This window comes from Xiphophorus hellerii, chromosome 6 (assembly GCF_003331165.1).
Source record: "Xiphophorus hellerii strain 12219 chromosome 6, Xiphophorus_hellerii-4.1, whole genome shotgun sequence".
NCBI lineage: Eukaryota > Metazoa > Chordata > Actinopteri > Cyprinodontiformes > Poeciliidae > Xiphophorus > Xiphophorus hellerii.
This window is the reverse complement of record NC_045677.1, coordinates 3119355-3139659: the sequence shown is the minus strand read 5'-3', so window position 1 is coordinate 3139659 and position 20305 is coordinate 3119355. Positions and strand designations below refer to the sequence as shown.

Below are 20305 nucleotides of genomic sequence, written 5' to 3'. Positions count from 1 at the left end.
ACAATGTTGGTGCTCTTGCAAAAACAGGGCTAATTCCACACGCATGGCAAAAACACGATTCAGCACCTGTCCCTGGGATAACCACCGAACATTTGAATGGAGGAGTACCTCGAATTCAGAGCCCATTTCTTTACACAACTCCCTGAAGATGCGGTGCCTCAGAGCACTATTTCGCACATAGTTCACACATTCCACTACAGTTTTTAATACTTCTGCCATTTTTGGAGGCAAGGTTTTTTTTTCCAACGCATGCCTGTGCAGAATACAATGCGTAACAATGATGTGTGGTGCATCGGCTTTTACTAGCGCACCAGAACCAGACTTTCTTCCCAGCATGACTGGAGCTCCGTCCGTACAAACTGCAGAAACCATATCCCATGAAAGATTGTTGTCTCTGAGGAAGTCATCCACAAGCTTCTTCACATCGGCTGCCTTAGTTGTTGTTGTAAGAGGCTTACAAAATGAAAACTCTTCTTTTACGATGTTGTCTTTCACATAGCGCACGAAAACAGCAAGCTGGCTTAGATTAGAAACGTCTGTGGTCTCGTCGAGTTGAAGGCTGAATTTTGCCGGACTTGAAATTAGATCTGCGACTACTTGAGCCAAGATGTCTTTACTCATGCACTCTATTCTGTCACTGATGGTGTCATTTGAAAGAGGAATTTGGGATAATTTACCTTCGGCCGCTGTTCCGAGTATCAGATTCGCCATCTTTAACGCCGCTGGTTTTATGAGTGTTTCACCGATGGTGTGCGGCTTGCCCTGCTTTGCGATCAGGTAAGCAACTTCGTACGATGCGGTGAGGATCGGTTTGTTCATGGGTACAAATCCAAGAGCAGGCAGAGTGGCCCTTTCATCGAATCTGGCTTTTCACCTTGAATTCAGCGAGCGTTGTGTTCTTGTATTCCCCATCTCCATGCAGCTTCAAGAAGTGTTCCTTCAGTTTTGCCGGTACGAGACTAGAGTTGCTCAACTTGACATTGCAAATCATGCAGATAGGACGCTGACTCCCATCACGTTCTGTGATACATGTGAATCCATGTTGTACATATTTGTCCGACCACTTTCTTTTTTTGCTTGACATAGTTAGTATGGATTAAAACATTAAGAAAGAAACCACACGGTGACTACTGAGCACGCTAAATTCCCCGCAGCACTGATTGGCCAATTAATGTAACGTGATCACCTGCAGCAAGTGATGGCCAAGCAGGGTGTGTCATGACGAATTTACATAATTGATCAAATTGATGTTACAAAAATATTCGTGGCAGAGGCTCCGCCGAATCCCAGAGACCGACTCACCGAACCCCTAGGGTTCGATCGAACCCCGGTTAAGAACCACTGGTCTAATTCTATGCTATGCACTCTGAGCGATGTTATACTTTATTTTACATTATATTCAGAATTCCTTAATTCATTTTCTGGACCATTTGACAGTTCTATTTCTAATTGCACTGACTGAACACGTTAAAGTTGTTTTTACATGTTTGACTGAGTTTGTGAAGCTGTTGGTGTATTTAAGTGAGCTGTATTGATGCAGAGTTATCAAACACATTAGTAATTCAGTGCATTCATGTCTGTCTTTAAAAAAGAAAAGTTTTTGTTGAATACATCATTGTTTTTCTGTATCTGATTGGCCGATACTAAACCTCAGATATCTTTATTGATATCAGAACTGAAAAAAGTGTATTGGTGCGTCCCTGATCTTAGTGGTTTTGCGACATTTATAGCCTTGCAGATTTTTTTTCTTTATTGGCCTCACCTTTGCTGCAGCCATCCTCCCATCAACCCTGTCCAGCTCCCCTGCTTTAATGGTCCAGCGTAGCTGTCAGCCATAGTATTTTACATGAAGGCCAGGGTATGAATACTTTTAAGACTCTAAATCAGAGAATTTGGTGCACCTGCTAGCTTTGCTATCACTGTGGTGATTGTCATCTCCAGTGGACGGAGCAGTAGTCACCATCGATGCTAGCCTGGCCTACAGAGACGATTTGTTCAGCGAGTGGACAGAGATGGCTCACTCGTTGGAACACAGGAACCTGAACTGCAACTTCACCTCTGAAAAGGTAAAGAAATGCTGCGGAGGGTAACAAAACTCAGTTTTTAACCTGCAATGTTACAGCACGTGGAATACAGCTCATTCTGAGACCGCTGACATGAACTTTACATGTAATTTTCTAGCTGGGATTGCTTTAAGAGGTAAAGATTTAACTTTTGGTTTTTAAAATCATTAAATTGTCTGGCATCATCCTTCCTTACTAATCTATTACATACACACAGTTCTTGTTACCTGTGCAGCACTTTGGTCCCTTTATTGTGTTTATTTGTTCTGTATTATAAATAATACAATTACATAAGCATCACATCATGTTGATTCTCTACTGTTTTGTATGCCTTGGTTTAGAACAAATACATTTTTTACAGTAAGATCAATCTTTCATTGTGTTTTATTACAATTGTGTGCAAAACTCTTCATGTTTCAATTTTGATTTAAATGGAAAATCACCTCATCCTAGCACAAAACTTTTTTTTTTCCCCCAAAAAATTTCCTTGATTCCATTAAGCAAATGCATTTTTGTGGCAGCCAGTGATGAAAGTGTTTCCAACCTGCAGCTGCCTTTGTGTTTCCAGACCACTGAGAACGAGGGTCGTTACTACGACCCCCTGCCGTTCATGGAGGTGGGCAGCGTGGCTCACAAATACTACCTCATCAACATCCGCCTGCCGGTCAAAGACAGGAAGACGGTCAACAATGGGATCGGGGAGATAAGAGACATTCGTCTCGTGGTAAGCTTTCCTCTGCTGTGTTTTTTAGATCAAATAGCGGTGACTGTGTGTGTTGGCGTTGGAGACCATTCACAGCTGAAAAGAACACTACATGACTGACGGATTTTATTTTCTCAAGAGCATCCATCAGAACGGAGGCTTTACTCAGGTTTGGTTCGCCATGAAGACTTTCCTCACACCCAGCATCCTCATCATCATGATCTGGTACTGGAGGCGGATCACCCTCATGACCAGACCGCCCGTTCTCCTGGAAAAGTAAGCCACTTATTTCCGCAGTTACAAAAGAATAGAAATATAATTTATTGTCCTTTAGAGAGGGAATCCAGAGTAAAGGCTCTCCCATGCTTCCTCTGAGCAAAGTGGTCATGTGGTTGCAAAATGTTCCTTTCTTTTTTCATTGCTTATTCTTTACAAAAGCAATATCTAAAATGCTGCTTTTTAAAAATGTTTTTATTTAATTTTTTTGCTGCTTAATTTGTGTTTTTAATGTTGTAAAGTGTCCTAGGGTGTTTAGAAAGGTGCTCACAAATAAAATGTATTATTATTATTATTATTATTATAAATGAGAGGATTGTCATTTAAATTTATATAAATATTTTATTCAACATCAGCAAAATATAACAATTTTCATTATGATTGAAGAGTTTGGTTTAAAGGGGCATTATTATGTAAAATGTTGTTTTCTCATCAAAAACATAACTGCAGTGTTGCTTTGATTCTTCCATTGGATATTTGAGAAATCCTTTTGTCGTCATGGCAACCATTCAGCTGTACAAAACACCTGGGTTGACTTAGCCCCGTCTCTGAGAAGCAGCTCCTCCTCTGAGCTGCAGTTTCCAAGATTCAGAGCTTCTGCCTCACAGAGCAGCTGTTCCCCATGATTCCCCCATTCTGCTCCTTTAGACTAGCTGGCATCAATTAGCAAACATCAGTTTGAACTGCACACCAGCTGAGCTCATTATAGGAGATGCTTCTCAGTGCAACGCTTCTAAAGACGTTGTTAAAGGGTTAATTGAGGAGAGGTGTGATGAGTTTCAGAAAGAGCAGGAGGTTTTAAAGAGTCAGAGGCCCAACTTCAAAGCATTAAACTACAAAGTCAAATTTCTTTTAAGTCATATTTGACATTTATACAGCATTTTTATAACGACTTCATTGTGCCATTTTTATAGCACAATGTGCCTGGAAAATACATAATTCTGCCCCTTTAAACTATAACTCTTTTATTTGTCTGAAGTAGTTGTATGATGTTTGACATGTTCAACTTTTAAAAATAAATCTTTAAAATCAAAAATAACTGTCTGAAAGGTATGATTCCCTTTGGAGGACCCCTTTTCTGACACTAACAGCATGAAGCCAGTTCATGCAGTTGGCAGCAGCAGCATAAACTCAGATCTCCTCTTTGCATCATTGGTGAGTTTAATCACCTGCAGTGTAAATTTTGCTGCATTAAACCAGAACAGCAAACACCTGGAACAGCGGCCTTTAAAATGTGTCTCTGTCTTTCTTTAGAAACGCCATTCAAATGCTCACATTACTAGAATCCCTCGTAAAATCCAAAAATTAGTTGGACTTGTTGGGAACAGGTGGTGTAAGAGCCACGCTGGTTGCAGTGTGAATCCGTCCAGGGGCCCGGTGTTTGTGTAACCTCCTGCTGTGCCGGTACCACGGATCAGTACAGAGGCAGCGGTCTGCGCCGCAGGAAGCAGCCGGCCAAGTGTGAAACATGCTACAAAATCCTCCAGCACTCAACAGATGCATGCTGCACATGCAACACACACACACACACACCGGCTTACCAGAAAGCAAATGCAGCCCACACACACACATGGATCCATGTGCACACAGTCTCTCTCCATCCCACTTGTCTTTTCCAGCTCAGCGCTCTTATTCCCAGATGACAAGCAAGCTCTTAAGAAGTGTGACTCGCCTTGCCCTATTTGTGGATAGTATATGATTTTTTCATGTTATAAAAGCTTCACTCGAGGTTCCTGCCATGCTTAGCCTCTAAGGCATCAGCATAAACCTCTGATTCCCTCTAAGTGAGGGAAGCTTTGGGTTAAAAAGACTCACTATGTGATAAAACTACATAAACTGCATTAAAATGCCAAATTTTTGTAGTTAGAGTTGATACATAAAGGCCCTGGAATGATGATGATTATTAGAGATGTGAACCTTTCAGTGTCTTTTAATTCCAATTTTTAGGGTTGCAATTCTATTCAGGAACGATTTTTCATTCCGAATGAATTTATTTTGGATATTTAAAATGTCTTCCAGTTCCAGTGTTGGATGTTTATTAGAATTTAAAGTTTACTGATCTTTGAGAATGTGTTCTTTTAGTTGAAAATGTTCTCAGTACAACAATATTTATTGTTTATCGCAATAACTTCAGGGAAAACTTGTCAGCCAGCAGACTTTACCTTGATGTTTCTTTCCATCAGGGTTTGCTAAGAGAAGCTTGTACCTGCATGTTTCATTCTACCGCCATGTTTTCTGCTCACATCGCTGCCCTGTCATTTCCACATTGCATGCTGAGACTTGCCTGCTCACTAATAAGGACCTTCGAGTTGTTTTTATCTTTTTCTAAATGTCTGTCTGCTATGGACCCGTTTTTCTCTCAATCGCCAAATGAAGATACTGAATGTAGAGGCTTCTGTTAGCAGAGTGATGTGAGGGGGGATATATTAATATGTCTAAATTACTTAGAATATCAATTTCCCCGCTGATTATTATTAAAGTATATCCTGATTCTATTGTTTGATATTAGTATTTGGTTGATCTGAAACATTTACGTTTGACAAAACAGTATAAACAAAGTAAATCTGTGAGAAAGTAAATATTTTTCGAGCTCCCTCATTATGACTCCCAGCAGCCTGGCTTGGTGCGGTTTGTTCTTTAATAAACCTGCTGTCCAGCTCAGCTTCCTGCTGAAATATGAACCATCATAAAGATGAGAATCAAGTGCCAGCAGCTTCATTCCCTTGAGTAGCTGACATTCGGTTGCCAGGGAAAAGCCATCTTATAAAAGTTTTTTTTTTTTTGCTGCTTTAAATTGTATTCATGTTTTCCCAGGGTGATCTTTGCTCTGGGCATCTCCATGACGTTCATCAACATCCCAGTGGAGTGGTTCTCTGTGGGCTGGACCTGGATGCTTCTTTTCGGAGACATCCGGCAGGGAATCTTCTACTCCATGCTGCTATCCTTCTGGATCATCTTCTGTGGTGAACATCTCATGGTACAGTCTCTGTTAAATGCTTTTATTAGTCAAAGGAAGGGAAAAAGGTATACAATACACATCTCACTATGCACACATACTAATCAATAGACTCAATACAATACTGACAAAACCTTGCGCAAAAAGAAAAATTACAAAATTCCAATCCAGCAGTTTCAGCCCTTTTTTTCCCCAACAGTAAAAAATGTAACAATAAAACTAAAAAAAAGACAAATAAATCTAACCCCCCCTTCCCATCTTAGCTCAAAGTCACCCTGAGAGAAAATGAAAAAAAAATCAAAGTACCGTATTTTCCGCACTATAAGGCGCACCGCATTATAAGGCGCACCTTCAATGAATGGTCTTTTTGTAAAACTTTTTTATATATAAGGCGCACCGCATTATAAGGCGCATAGAATCAACCCATTCTCACTCCCAAGTCGGGATGGTCTGTCCTCGTCACATATCAATATGTGAAGTGAGGGGTGTTCGGCAGCGGTTGCGAGAACCCGCGCTGTGGTGGCGCAGGGGGTTAGCACGCCCCATGTTTGGAGGCCTTAGTCCTCGATGCGTCCCGACGACCTTTACCGCATGTCTTCCCCCCTCTCCTCACCCTCCTTCCTGTCTGCCTACTGTAGAAAAAATACGAGCCACTAGCGCCGCAAAAACTCTTCGGAGAAAAAAAAACAGAAAAAAAAACACGTAACCTTCAAAAATCGTCAACATGTGAAGCTGAAGGATCCTGCCCAAGTCGTTGCATAATATGCAACGCATGGTCCGAAATCGTCCCAACTAGAGTCGGGAGTGAGAATGTGTTGATAGAATAGACGCTACAGTAGAGGCTGGGGTTACATTATGCATCCATTAGATGGAGCTGCGCTAAAGGGAATGTCAACAAAACAGTCCGATAAGTCAGTCAAACTTTATTAATAAATTACAAACCTTTATTAATAAATTACAAACCAGACAACTCCGTTAACTCCCAAAATGAAAAAACAGCTGTTTTATTATTTTCCCCGAGTCAGTGACGTTGCTGTAAACTGTAAACAGCAGTTCAGCTGTAAACACACACAATAAACATGCAAAGCTCACCTTACTAATTCATTACTCATCCACGAATCCCTCGAATTCTTCTTCTTCAGTGTCCGAATTAAACAGTTGGGCTAATGCGGCATCCAACATACCCGGCTCCGCTTCGTCAAAGTCCTCATTAATCGAGTCAGTGTCGCTGCTGTTGTCTAGCGGTTCAGTGACAATTCCTGCCTTCCTGAAAGCTCGGACCACAGTTGAGAATGATATATCAGCCCAGGCATTTACGATCCACTGGCAGATAGTGGCGTATGTCGTCCGGCGCTGTCTCCCCGTCTTGGTGAACGTGTGTTCGCCTTCTGTCATCCACTGTTCCCACGCAGTTCGCAGTCTAGCTTTGAATGCCCTGTTGACACCGATATCTAGTGGCTGGAGTTCTTTTGTCAATCCACCCGGAATGACGGCGAGTACTGAATTAGTGCGCTTCACTTGTTTTATGACACCATCGGTGATATGGGAGCGCATGGAGTCGTAGATCAATAGGGACGGCGCTGTGTGAAAAAAGCCACCCGGTCTCTTCACGTAAATTTCTCTCAACCACTCACTCATCTTTTCTTCATCCATCCATCCCTTCGAGTTAGCTTTGATGACGACGCCAGCTGGAAAGTTTTCTTTTGGCAAGGTCTTCCTCTTGAAAATAACCATGGGTGGAAGTTTCTGGCCATTAGCCTGGCAAGCAAGAACTACTGTGAAGGATGACTTCTCATTCCCTGTGGTGCGAACATTTACCGTACGTGTTCCCGTTTTATCCACAGTGCGGTTCACAGGAATATCAAAGGTGAGTGGAACCTCGTCCATGTTAATGATGTGCTCTGGCCGGATCTTTTTTTCAGTAATATTGCTGTTGCAATATGCGCGGAAATTGGCCAACTTTTCTTGGTAGTCTTCTGGCAGTTGCTGTGAAACAGTAGTTCGTGTGCGGATGGAGAGATTACGTCTTTTCATAAACCTAAAGCACCAAGAAGGACCGCCTCTAAATTCGTTAATGTTAAGTTCGCGTGCTAGCGCTGTTGCCTTCATTCGAATAGTGATTGTACTGACACTTCTACTTGCTGCTCTCTGTTCAACAACCCACTGTTCGAGTTTGTCCTCCAACTCTAGCCATCTCGCTTTGTTCCCTCGGAAACTCTTTTTAGTCTTTTTTACTTGGCGCAGGTCATCTTCTTGCTTCCTCCACTTCCGCACCATTGATTCATTAATATTAAATTCTCTCGCTGCTGCTCTATTCCCATGTTCTTTTGCGTGACTGATTGCCTTGAGTTTGAACTCTGCCTCGTAAGCGTGTCTTTTCTTAGGAGCCATTTTGGGGTCTTTACACAAATACAAATGGAAATGGCACACTTTGCTCAGTCATATATCCCAGAATGCACCGCGCGCTTCTTCTTCTACGGGGAAAATGAAGTCGGCGGCTGCTTACCGTAGTTCCGGCTCAATATTGGTCCATATATATGGCGCACCGGATTTTAAGGCGCACTGTCGGCTTTTGAGAAAATTGAAGGTTTTTACGTGCGCCTTATAGTGCGGAAAATACGGTAAATATATCTTTAATCAGATATGAATATTTATGGGCCTCTCCCCGGCCACTTCTTCCAGCTCTTCTGGGGGAATCCCAAGGCGTTCCCAGGCCAGCCGAGAGACGGAGTCCCTCGAGCATGTCCTGGGTCTTCCCCGGGGCCTCCTCCCGGTGGGACGTGCCCGGAACACCTCACCAGGGAGGCGTCCAGGAGGCATCCCGACCAGATGCCCGAACCACCTCAACTGGCTCCTCTCGAAGTGAAGGAGCAGTGGCTCTACTCAGAGTCCCTCCCGGATGACTGAGCTTCTCACCCTATCTCTAAGGGAGAGCCCAGACACCCTAAGGAGAAAACCCATTTCGGCCGGTTGCCTCCATGATCTCGTTCTTTCGGTCATGACCCAAAGCTCATGACCTTAGATGAGGGTGGGAACGTAGTTCGACCGGTTAATCGAGAGCTTCGCTTTTTGGCTCAGCTCTCTCTTCACCACGACGGACCGGTACAGTGTCCGCTTGACGGCAGACACTACGACAATCCGCCTGTCGATCTCCCGCTCCCTTCTTCCCCCATTTGTGAACAAGATTCCGAGATACTTGAACTCCTCCACTTGGGGCAGGACACCCCCCCTGACCCGGAGAAGGCACTCAACCCTTTTCCGGCTCAAGACCATGGCCTCTGATTTGGAGGCACTGATCCTCATCCCGGCCGCTTCACACTCGGCTGCGAACCACTCCATCGAGAGCTGCAGATAACGACCTGATGAAGCCAAAAGGACCACATCGTCTGCAAAAAGCAGAGATGAGATCCTAAGGCCACCAAAACGGATCCCCTCAACACCTTGGCTGCACCTAGAAATTCTTTCCATAAAAGTAATGAACAGAATCGGTGACAAAGGGCAGCCCTGGCGGAGTCCAACTCTCACAGGCCGGCAATGCGGACCAGACTCTGACACTGGTCATACAGAGACCTGACAGCCCGTATCAAAGGGCCCGGTACCCCATACTCCGAGGGGTTCGACTATCCGAGGTTCGACTATCCGACGGACCCTCCTCTCTAGGACCTCTGAATAGACCTTGCCAGGGAGGCTTAAGAGTGTGACCCCTCTATAATTGGAGCACACCCTCCGGTCTCCCTTTTTGAACAGGGGGACCACCACCCCAGTCTGCCAATCCAGGGGAACTGCCCCCGATGTCCATGCGATATTGCAGAGTCTCGTCAGCCAACACAACCCTACAACATGCCGAACCTTAAGGAACTCCGGGCGGATCTCATCCACCCCCGGGACCTTGCCACTGAGGAGCTTTTTAACCACCACGGCGACCTCGTCCCCAGAGATTGGAGAGCCCAACCCAGAGTCCCCAGGCTCAGCTTCCTCAATGGAAGGCATGTTGGTGGGATTGAGGAGGTCTTCAAAGTACTCTGCCCACCGGCCCACAATGTCCCAAGTAGAGGTCAGCAGCACACCGTCCCCACTATAAACAGTGTTGGTGCCGTACTGCTTCCCCCCTCTGAGACGCTGGATGGTGGACCAGAAGCCATGCAGAAGTCTTTCTCCATGGCCTCTCCAAACTCCTCCCACGCCCGAGTTTTTGCCTCAGCAACCACCTGAGCCGCATGCCGCTTTGCCCGCCGGTACCCATCAGCTGCTTCCGGAGTCCCACAGGCCAAAAAGGCCCAATAGGACTCCTTCTTCAGCCTGACAGCATCCCTCACCGAAAGTGTCCACCAACGGCTTCGAGGGTTGCCGCCGCGACAAGCACGACAACCTTGCGGCCACAGCTCCGATCGGCCCCCTCGACAATGGAGGCACGGAACATGGTCCACTCAGACTCCATGTCCCCCAGCAGAACAAGGGAGTCCCCAGGAGGAGCACTCTCCAGTATCCCCTCTAAGGACTCCAAAAAGGGTGGGTAATCTGAACTGTCATTCGGCCCGTAAGCACAAACGACAGTCAGGACCCGTCCCCCACCCATAGATGGAGGGAGGCTTCCCTCTCGTTCACCGGGGTAAACCCCAATGTACAGGCGCCGAGATGGGGAGCAACAAGTATGCCCATTCATGCCCGACGCCTCTCACCTTGGGCAACTCCAGAGTGGAAGTATGTCCAGCCCCTCTCAAGGTGAGGTGAGACTGACTATTTCTAGCCGGAACCTCTCGACCTCAAACACTAGCTCCGGCTCCTTCCCCACCAGAGAGGTGACATTCCACGTCCCAAGAGCCAGCTTCTACAACCGAGGACCGGACCGCCAGGGTCCCCTGCCTCGGCCGCCACCCATCACACAATGCACCCGACCCCTTTGGCCCCTCTCACGGGTGGTGGGCCCATGTTTCCTCTTCGGGCTAAGCCCGGCCGGGCTCCATGGGAAAAAGCCCAGCCACCAGACGCTCGCCGTCGTGCCCCCCCTCCATGCCTGGCTCCAGAGTGGGGCCCCGATGACCCGCGTCCGAGCGAGGGAACACAAAGTCCAATGGTGCCGTTCATCATTGGGGTCTTCGGGCTGCGCTTTGTCTGGTCCCTCACCTAGGACCTGTCTGCCTTGGGTGACCCTACCAGGGGCATGAAGCCCCAGACAGCATAGCTCCTAGGATCATTGGGGCACTCAAACCCCTCCACCACGATAAGGTGACAGCCCAAGGAAAGGCAGTTTAAAGATTACTTTTAGAAAAAGAATATGACAAAATCTGTCGGTTTTCTTGAAGCTTAGTTACAAATTCGGAGTTAATGAAGCTGCAACATACACTTTAACTTTCAGTGAAGTAGTTTTATGTCACATTTTGTGAACAGATGTGTTTTTTTCCCCCCTGGTGTGATTGCCTTTGTGTTTCTCTTGCCTCTCTCTCAGGACCAGACGGAGAGAAACCGTTTTTCAGTCTACTGGAAGCAAGTCGGCCCGATTGTGTTTGGTTCCTTCTGCCTTTTTATCTTTGACATGTGTGAGAGGTGAGATGCAAAGTGTAATAAAGAAGAAAAGAAAATATGTTTTCTATTAACAGACTTTTCTATTAACAAGACTGTCACTCTTTTTGTGTCTCTAGAGGTGTCCAGCTAACAAATCCCTTCTACAGCATCTGGGCTTCAGACGTAGGGACGGAGTTGGCCGTATCCTTTTTGAACCCGGTGGAGCAGAACCATTAGAGAAAAAAAGAAAATTAAAAAGCGTAAGCGGTTTTAGTTCAGAAACTAAAAAAATATGATGTTCTTGCTTCTTGCATCAACTACCAGAATCGACCAGCACAAGATACTGAATCAATCCAGATTATCATAAGGAATAATTCAGGGGTAGGGCAGGGTCACATGGTTAGGCATTGCATAGAGACTCATTATGATGCATATATGTGAGCTTTGCTGTTTTAGTCCAGCTTGCAGATATGATTATATATGATCGATTTTTATTTATTTATTTATTTTGAGTCCTCATGACTTGAAGGCATTTTGGCCTCAGTTCTTCTATTCACCGCTCTGAAATAATTGCCGTATTTTTCGGACTACAAGGCGCACCGGATTATAAGACGCATAAAGCGAAACAAAATACGGTAGTCGGATAGGTCAGACTTTATTCAAATCATTAACAATAATTATTATTATTACACAAAAAAGTACACTCACTTTTTCAATCATTCATCTTCTACGAATCCATCAAATTCCTCGTCTTCGGTGTCGGAATTTAACAGTTGGGCGATAGCGGCATCAAGCGAGCCTGGATCCCTCTCGTCATCATCCGATTCAGTCTCATTGCTGTTGTTTGGCCATCTTGCCTTGTTCCCTCGGAAACTCTCCTTCGTTTTCTTTACTTGACGCAGGTCATCTTCTTGTTTCCTCCACTTCCGTACCATTGGTTCATTAATATTGAATTGTTTCGCAGCTGCTCTATTCCCATACGGGTACACTGTTCATACATAAGGCGGACCGGAATATAAGGTGCATTGCCGATTTATTTTGCAAATATAGGGATTTTATGTGCGCCTTATAGTCCGAAAAATACGGTAATCCATGTATCGTTTCTCATGACAGACAGGCCAGTTTAAACATTAGCGGGACAATAAGAATATTTTAAATGTGAGTGCTGTATTCTTCATCTTCCTTGACCAGTTCGTCCTCAGATGTCCTTCATAATTGTGGCAGGAATCTGTGCCTGTCTCTACTTCCTGTTCCTCTGCTTCATGGTGTTCCAAGTCTTCCGTAACATCAGTGGTAAAAGGACTTCACTGCCTGCCATGCCCAAGGCCAGAAGCCTGCATTATGAGGTGTTTTTGGTTTTTCTGATTTGTTTAATAGATAAACACACACATACACTAACATTTCTATATCTTTAAGCGGTCTTGGGAAACTTGGGGTGCACCGATTGTAGTTTTCTGGCAGATTGACAGCCTCACCTGTCAATTTCAATTTTGGTGTATTAGGCATGTTGCGAATTCCCTCCAAAAAAACTCATTAAAATTTTGAGATTGATGTCAGAATTTCTTTTTAGAAAAAACTTAGCAAGTATGAATGTGAAAAGTAAAAAATTTGCTAGAACCCCTCACCCCCCTGAAATGTTTAGATTAAATAGAAATTTTCTAGAAAAACGATTTCCAAGATTCTTCTAGAAAATTTCTTGGGACTGGAAGCATAAACAATGAAAACGAAAAATGAAGTGCATGAATCCTAAGAACTCCCACTATTCACACATCAGCCAACAGCATCTGCTGAGATGCAATTTTAATTTTTTTATTATTATTTTTTTTATTTCAATTAAGATTAGACTAAGGTTAGGGATACACGTTTTGATGCACAAATGGGATAAAATTGTTACGTTGTTCTTTTGGATTCAAAACTACTACATCAATTAAAACTTGTATTTCATAAAATACAGGTAGAGACAATCTTTGGGAAAAAGAAAACACTTTCTACCTGATCAGTATTGATTACATTATTTCATTTTTAAATAAAATCCAGTAAGCATTTTACAAAACAGTACATGTAGATTATATTGTCTTCAAAATTAAATTGTAAAATAAACTCAAACTGATTAACTTGAAGGATAATAATGTTCCTGTCATCAGCTCGTCTCATGAAACTAACACCAGTCAGTAGATTTGGATGATCAAAATTTATTGAAATTGTTCATATTGAATATTTGCATTCAACATAAACTCCTCCCATTTTGGAACGCAAGTTGATGATCTCTGTGTTTCTAAATCCTCTCACTTATTTCTCCCCCCATTTTTAGGGTCTGATCTTCAGGTTTAAGTTCCTCATGCTGGTCACGCTGACCTGTGCTGCCATGACCATCATCTTCTTCATCATCAGCCAGGTCAGACTTTTGATTGGACGCCTCTGGGTTTTTGACTCGTGTGAAGAAGCCTGACAGAAACCATGTGTGTAATAGTTTCACGTCAGAAGACTTCTTCCTCGCTCTAAAAAGTATCCGCTGATCTGGCAACGACTCAGCAGATCCAGATCCAGACTAGCAAACATCTGCTAATGCAAGTGAGAATCTGCTGAGCTCATTATAGGAGCTACTTCTCAGTGCAGAGCTGATAAAAACATTGTTAATAGAGGAGCCATGTTGGGATGACTTCCTGAAGGCGGAGTTTCAGCAAGAGCAGGAGTTTTTAAAGAGAGAGGCCCAATTTCAAGGCATTAAATCTTATTTCTTAATTTAAATCATATTGACATATGTAACTTTTTTATGACAACTGAAGTGAACATAATTCCTTGATTATGTTAGAAAATGAAACAATGTCCCTGCAGACTGGAAACCTCAGCTTCTTAGATTTCTGCAAAGTATGAGCTCATGTTTTTATAAATCTGAGCATAATTACTCAGCATTTTCTACATGTCACTGTTTACATCATTAAAGTTATTTTTTTTTCTAATAAACATTGTTATTTTACTTGTAAGGCTACATAGCCATTTGTGTATTCATATTAAATTAAAGCCCTCCTCTGCAGTGATGTGTGTCTGATTCCAGGTGAACGAGGGCCACTGGCACTGGGGTGACCGCACGGTGCAGGTCAACAGGGCCTTCTTCACCGGCATCTATGGGATGTGGAACCTGTACGTCTTTGCCATCATGTTCCTCTATGCGCCTTCGCACAAATGCTACGGAAACGATCAGTCAAGTGGTCAGTGCATTGCTGGTAACTATGTTTCTACTGGCTTTTCTGAGAGCTTTTGTCTTTAAGTCCTCGGTCATTCTCACTTTGCTCTCTTATGGAGCAAGAGTCCAGCCTGTCCGCTAAAGCATCCAGAGATTTAGTTTTTTGGGGGGAGAGCTAGTGGTGACTGAGAGGGATCCAGATTCCCAGGGGAAATGAAGGCTGCCGTTGGCCTGAGATGGTGGTTCTATTGGACTCTGGGCTCGCTTCCAGGGAGAGAGGAAAAACGGTGAGGTGAGGGGGAGGAGAGCGGTACCAGGAAGCAATGAAAACCACCCATCTCTTGTCGGAGACGAGAAAAAAAACAAGAAGCTCTGAAGTTTTGGAAGCGTTCCCTGAAGTCTATCAAGCGTCACCTGATGGGAGGGGGCGCTCTTTCCAGATTCTGCTCATGTTTGAGAGAGCTGGAAGTGTTTATGCTGGTGGAAATCCACCACAGCAGCTTCATATGGAAGAGCCTGCAACCCAAATACTTTATAGAGGCATGTTTTACTGTGAGTGTTGGGGTGTGTGTGTCCTGTCAAGAAAATCCGAGCTCATCCCACTTCCCCATGCTGGAGATTTTAGTTTAACAGTAATAATAAATAAAGTTATCTTTAAAATGAATCACTCAAGTGACATCTAGGCCCAACAGTAGACTTAAGTGTCAATAAAATAAATCTGGTTGTGTGTGTTGTTTTTGTCTCATGCAAACTTTGCTTTAATTCTACTTTTTTCTATCTAATCATAAGAAATCATAGTCAGTCAGAGAGAGTCATTAAACAGGAAAAGCAGGTTTCCTGGAAAAAGAGGAAGTAAGTTTCCAGCCTGCAGATTTATAAAAATAGCTGAGACTATTCCTTATTTTAAAGCATGAAAGTTTTAAAGAATGAAATCTAAACATTTTGAGTAATTTGATAAGATTCAAAGTAAAATAATTATATTAATATTGGTTTACTTGTAATAATATTTACACGTACATTTGTGGGAACACTTACAAGAAAAACAAGTAACTGTAACTTTGGTATCAAATAATTAGAATCATGGATTATTCTTGGTTTCATTTTAGAAAACATCTGTAATAACTCACATTAGGATTATAATGCGAGTAATTAATAAGTTATGGTTATAAAATTATAAATGAATGCTAAATCAGAGAAGCTAAAGAAAATAAATGTGATATAAATGTGATTTTGACATTAAACTTGACATGGTGTAAAAAGGTGTAACTGCAATTAAACATCACTGATATGTTGGAGGTAGATGGTAGGTGAAAGGTGAAAGGATGGGGAAAGATGGGGCTTTCCACGAGACTCAGCAGAAGTTCAGAGAAAAAAACACGTAGACCAAGCTCCCCATACACACATATGGGCGAAAAAAGTATAAAAGGAGACTGAAAAGAGGAATCTTTTGTTGGATCCTCCGGGCAGCTTCGAGCCAAGATCGAGATGGACAAAGAACTCTGCAGCTGAAGAAGAGCCGGGACCACAGAGCCGAAGACTGTCCTGCGCATGGGGACCAACCCGTCTGGCCCACAACCTGTGGCTTCGAATCGCACTTCTCTCATCGGCTGGGTTCAGACCCCAAAGACAAAGATGAAGACAAAGACAAAGAAGAAGAACTGGTGCCTTTTTTTCCTGCCAGCACCAAGTCCTGTGTGACCTCACCATCCATGCGGAGAAGAAGCTCATCAGACCTACAGAGATTCCTGCCTTCGCCGATCAACTTCCTCCTCCTGCTGCAGCACCTTCTTCATCATCAGGCCAGGTCTGGGGTTCGAAACGCCAAACTCCGTCCGTCTCTCTCAAAGGTTCCCTTTTTTAGTTCTCAGAGTCAGCATTAGGGAAAGATAGACTAGATGATTGATTTTACTTATTTGATTATTTCTGCTACTGAATTAAGCTGTACTGACCCTTGCAAAAATGTCTTACTAATAAAATATTTAGCATAAAGAAAATCTAAAAGATTTTGTGGACATTCAGTTAATGAGTCACCTTAAAGTTCTTTGATGGTTGTAAAATAGCTCTGATGTTTGATTCTGGAGAGGAAAAAGTGGAAAATGTTTTTAGGTTGCTGGTAGCCCAAATGTAAAACATCATCCTTGGGACTCGGCCGAGTCACTAAAACCAACCTGGTTCAATAACAAATGCACGTTGTAAAATAGAGAACGAGCGACCGTTAACAGGTGTGCTCTGTGAAACTAGTTGGCTGTAGGCTGCTCAGTCTGGCTAATTCACAGGGGAAAGAAGGGTGGGACACCTGGATGTAGGCCGTCAGAAACCAGGCGAATCGTTTCTCGAAACCAGCTTAAACAGAGTTTACTTCAGTTCTGGACAGGGTAAATCCCAGCAGATTTAGGAAACTCAATTAACCCGATAGATGGAGAGCTGGTAGCACATCTCCCCTCTCAGGAGAGGAAGTACGAGAGTGAGAGAGTAGAGAAAGAAGGGGGGGGGGTGTTGCGCAACAACAAGTGGCGCCCAACGTGGGGCTTGATCCAACGGAGTAGGATGGCCCTATGTGCCAAGTCAGTAAAAACAGATGTGAGGATCTGAATAGCTCACTTGGCTTGTTAACTCTTAAGGAATAGAGTTAATGGTGACTGATAAGGCCGTCAGTCACAACCCTTGCAGTAACTGTATGGCATACAGGTGAGGGAAAGCTTCTACTGAGGATAAATGACCGGATCCAGACAGTGAAGCTAGTAGCCAACATAGTCTAGACCCATCCCTGCTCGAAGGCTAAAGAGAGGCTTTGGGGGATAGACAACTCGAACCGACAGAGAGACGGAGTGATGGATGATCACTTCGAGGAGGAAAATCTGGGGAAGAAATTGGAGGAAGCCGATTCCAGATCCAGATCCTTTGGAAAATGAGGAGACCTCAACAGAACTGCATCAGCTTCTACACAGCTACTGTCACTCAGACCTGAAGCAAGAGGGGAAGTTGGTTCCAAGAATGAGGAACTGAAACATCAATCCCTGACAAAGAAAAGTTGGCTCACTCTTGCTGGAGTGGTTCGTGATGTAATGCTGACAAGAAAAGAAAAGACCAGCCAGCAAGCATGCACAAGAAACAGAGAAAAGTATCATCAGCTGACGATGGATGAGGAAGCACACCGCGTCCTCCACTGCAGCCATCGAGAAGACATCCGGCAACAGAGGAACAAACACCAGCAGCTGACATCATCACACAGACGCAGACATGGTTAAAGTCATCACGCAGACCCGAGAGAAGCAGCTTGAGAGCGCAAGAGGGAAACAAGTAGCTCATCACAACTTATGGAAGAAGAAAGCAGAACTGAGGCTCCGCCTGAAACTCGAGGTGCAGCGACAAGGCGTACACCTGAAAAGAAGCCCTATGGAGGGGCAAAGATGACGACCTTTCGTGCCACCAAGAAAGATTGTCTATGCCGGTGTCGAGGTGGGACAGAACACCTAAGGACAGGTGGTCCTAGAGTAGCACGGGGAGCAGGTAGTACGGTGCGTGCATAAGGCCCTCGGATATGCAGGCGTGCTACACCCCCGTGAAGAACTGAGCAAGCAGGACTGCTGGATGTCCCTTCAGCCCATCCGATGCAGCTGTGTGACTTTGAGGTATGTGGTCGATACGCAGGGCACCCAGGGCAGCGGATGGAAGGTTTGTTCATCAAGAGCACAGTCCCATGGGGTTCAGTCTGCATGGATGTAGCAGAGCCAATGGGGACAACAGGAAAGAGAGGTGAGAAGTACCTCTTGGTGCTGATGGACACAGTGACAACTGCTAGAAGAGCAGGTCTTCCCCTGCAGAGGAACTCCGTTCACGTCACAGAAAACAGGGAGGCAAAGACACTTCTCCTTTTTGCTTAGAGAAGGAAAGGGGAAGTTGCAGCTCAAAGTGTCACTGAAAACAGGGCAGAGAGTTTGGATTAAAGCTCAAGATCGGCCTGCAGCTACGGGGATCAAGCTGAGATTCAACGCCCGAGATTTTGTAAAGCAAGTACTGAACTTCAACACAGTACTACTGATGAAGAAAGGGGTCCATGAGGAAGCAGTGCTCAAGCCAGTTCTTAGCTACAGCGAACCAGAATATTACGAGAAGATGGCCAGAGAATCAAGCACCATGCCATCCTACATTAGACTGGCCACTATTACAGGAAGGTTGCCGTTCAAAGAACAACTTCAAGGCTATGGACTGGGAGGGACGTGAAGAAATTGGACTATGCTAAAGAAGAACTCCTGTCACATCCTGATGGATTAAAATGGAAAAGGATCATGATTACGGATAAAGCGTCATGATGCTTATGCTTTTTGCTTTGCTCTGCTGAACAGCCAGAATTTTTTTTTTTTTTTTGAGGCCTTCTGTCTCAGCCCATCTTCCCTAAAGAACCATTCCACATCCTGAAGAACCGACAGTTCATCCAGCGAAGGTTCCTGTAGAAGAATCAGAGCGATCCAAGTTTTCTTCGACATTCATCACCTCATGGGGGAAATCAAAACTCCAAGGAAATGAACGCAGCCAAGCATGTTGTGGGCTTTTTGGGTGGCAGTCCCAGCAATGTGTCAGAGGGCAAGGAGCCAGGTGGGTATCAAAGTCAACGTAGGCAGATAAAGATGTGGACGATTTAATGAGATTCTTACCAGCCGACCAGCTCTGGTTCCTTCGATGGACAACTGGCTATCAAAGTTATTATAGTTAACTAAAACCAATGAAATAACAAAAAACTGAAATTGAGAGAATATTTTCATTAACTGAAAAAAAAAACACGGCGATTACTGGGGAAAAATAACTAAGTGGAATTATATTATGCGTTTATAAAACTAAATATATATATATTTTTTACCAGTCTTTCGAACTGAAATGACTGATATTTTTTTTGCTCACACAAGCAGTTTACCTCAACTGACTTGGCTAATTACTTTACTCCATACTCCTCCTGGTGGCCATGCTACACACAAAATTTTGACAGCAAAATTTGGGAGAAAACACTAGTCAGTTGGTTGTTCAACAATAATTTAATACATTTTTTGAAAATAGAGTCTTCTGTTCAGTATTTACTACCCAATCGATGTAAACATAATCACAATACACAATACAATACATTGTATAAAATAATAAAAGACAGAAAAACAAAGAAATAACAAGAATAATTTTATTACACATATGCTTCAGGTCTGGTTTTAATTTGACTAGATGCAGATGATTCATCTAGTCTCCAGAGCAAGAAGGCTGTGATTCATTTCCTGTCATGAATACCACCAGGTCATGAACTCCTAAACCTAACCCGTTTTTTAATGGGTACCGAGATGGGAGCCAAGGACAGTCTTGGTGTGGAACAACAAAACCAAAAGACAACATGATTTTATTTTGAGTTTTATTATGTTGGGAATTGAGGCATGGGGCCAGGAGTGAAAGAAGGACTTAAAAGGGGCAGTATCATGTAAAATCAACTTTTTTGAGCTTTACGTCATGTTATAATGTTATTCCCCAATCACAGACATACCTGGAGTGTGGCTTTGATTCTGTCATGCATGTTTGAGAAATCCCTTAATCTCCATGGCAGCCATTCAGCTGTACAAAACACTTGGTTGGACCTAGCCCCGCGT

At 43.7% G+C, this 20305-nt stretch overlaps 1 protein-coding gene across 4 annotated transcripts in view; it reads left to right on the top strand.

The window, feature by feature from the left end:
• wls (Wnt ligand secretion mediator) overlaps positions 1 to 20305 on the top strand; it is a 79753-nt gene that overhangs the window by 8522 nt on the left and 50926 nt on the right. For 2 of the 4 annotated variants that reach the window (XM_032566505.1, XM_032566499.1), the window contains exons 3-11: positions 1942 to 2066; positions 2632 to 2787; positions 2906 to 3042; positions 5857 to 6019; positions 11445 to 11542; positions 11638 to 11701; positions 12703 to 12846; positions 13812 to 13895; positions 14556 to 14709. In XM_032566505.1, coding sequence (XP_032422396.1) covers positions 1942 to 2066; positions 2632 to 2787; positions 2906 to 3042; positions 5857 to 6019; positions 11445 to 11542; positions 11638 to 11701; positions 12703 to 12846; positions 13812 to 13895; positions 14556 to 14709 — 1125 coding nt within the window. Of the gene's footprint in view, positions 1 to 1941; positions 2067 to 2631; positions 2788 to 2905; positions 3043 to 5856; positions 6020 to 11444; positions 11543 to 11637; positions 11702 to 12702; positions 12847 to 13811; positions 13896 to 14555; positions 14725 to 20305 lie in introns of all 4 variants that reach the window. The other 2 variants (XM_032566501.1, XM_032566498.1) reach the window with 1 other exon arrangement.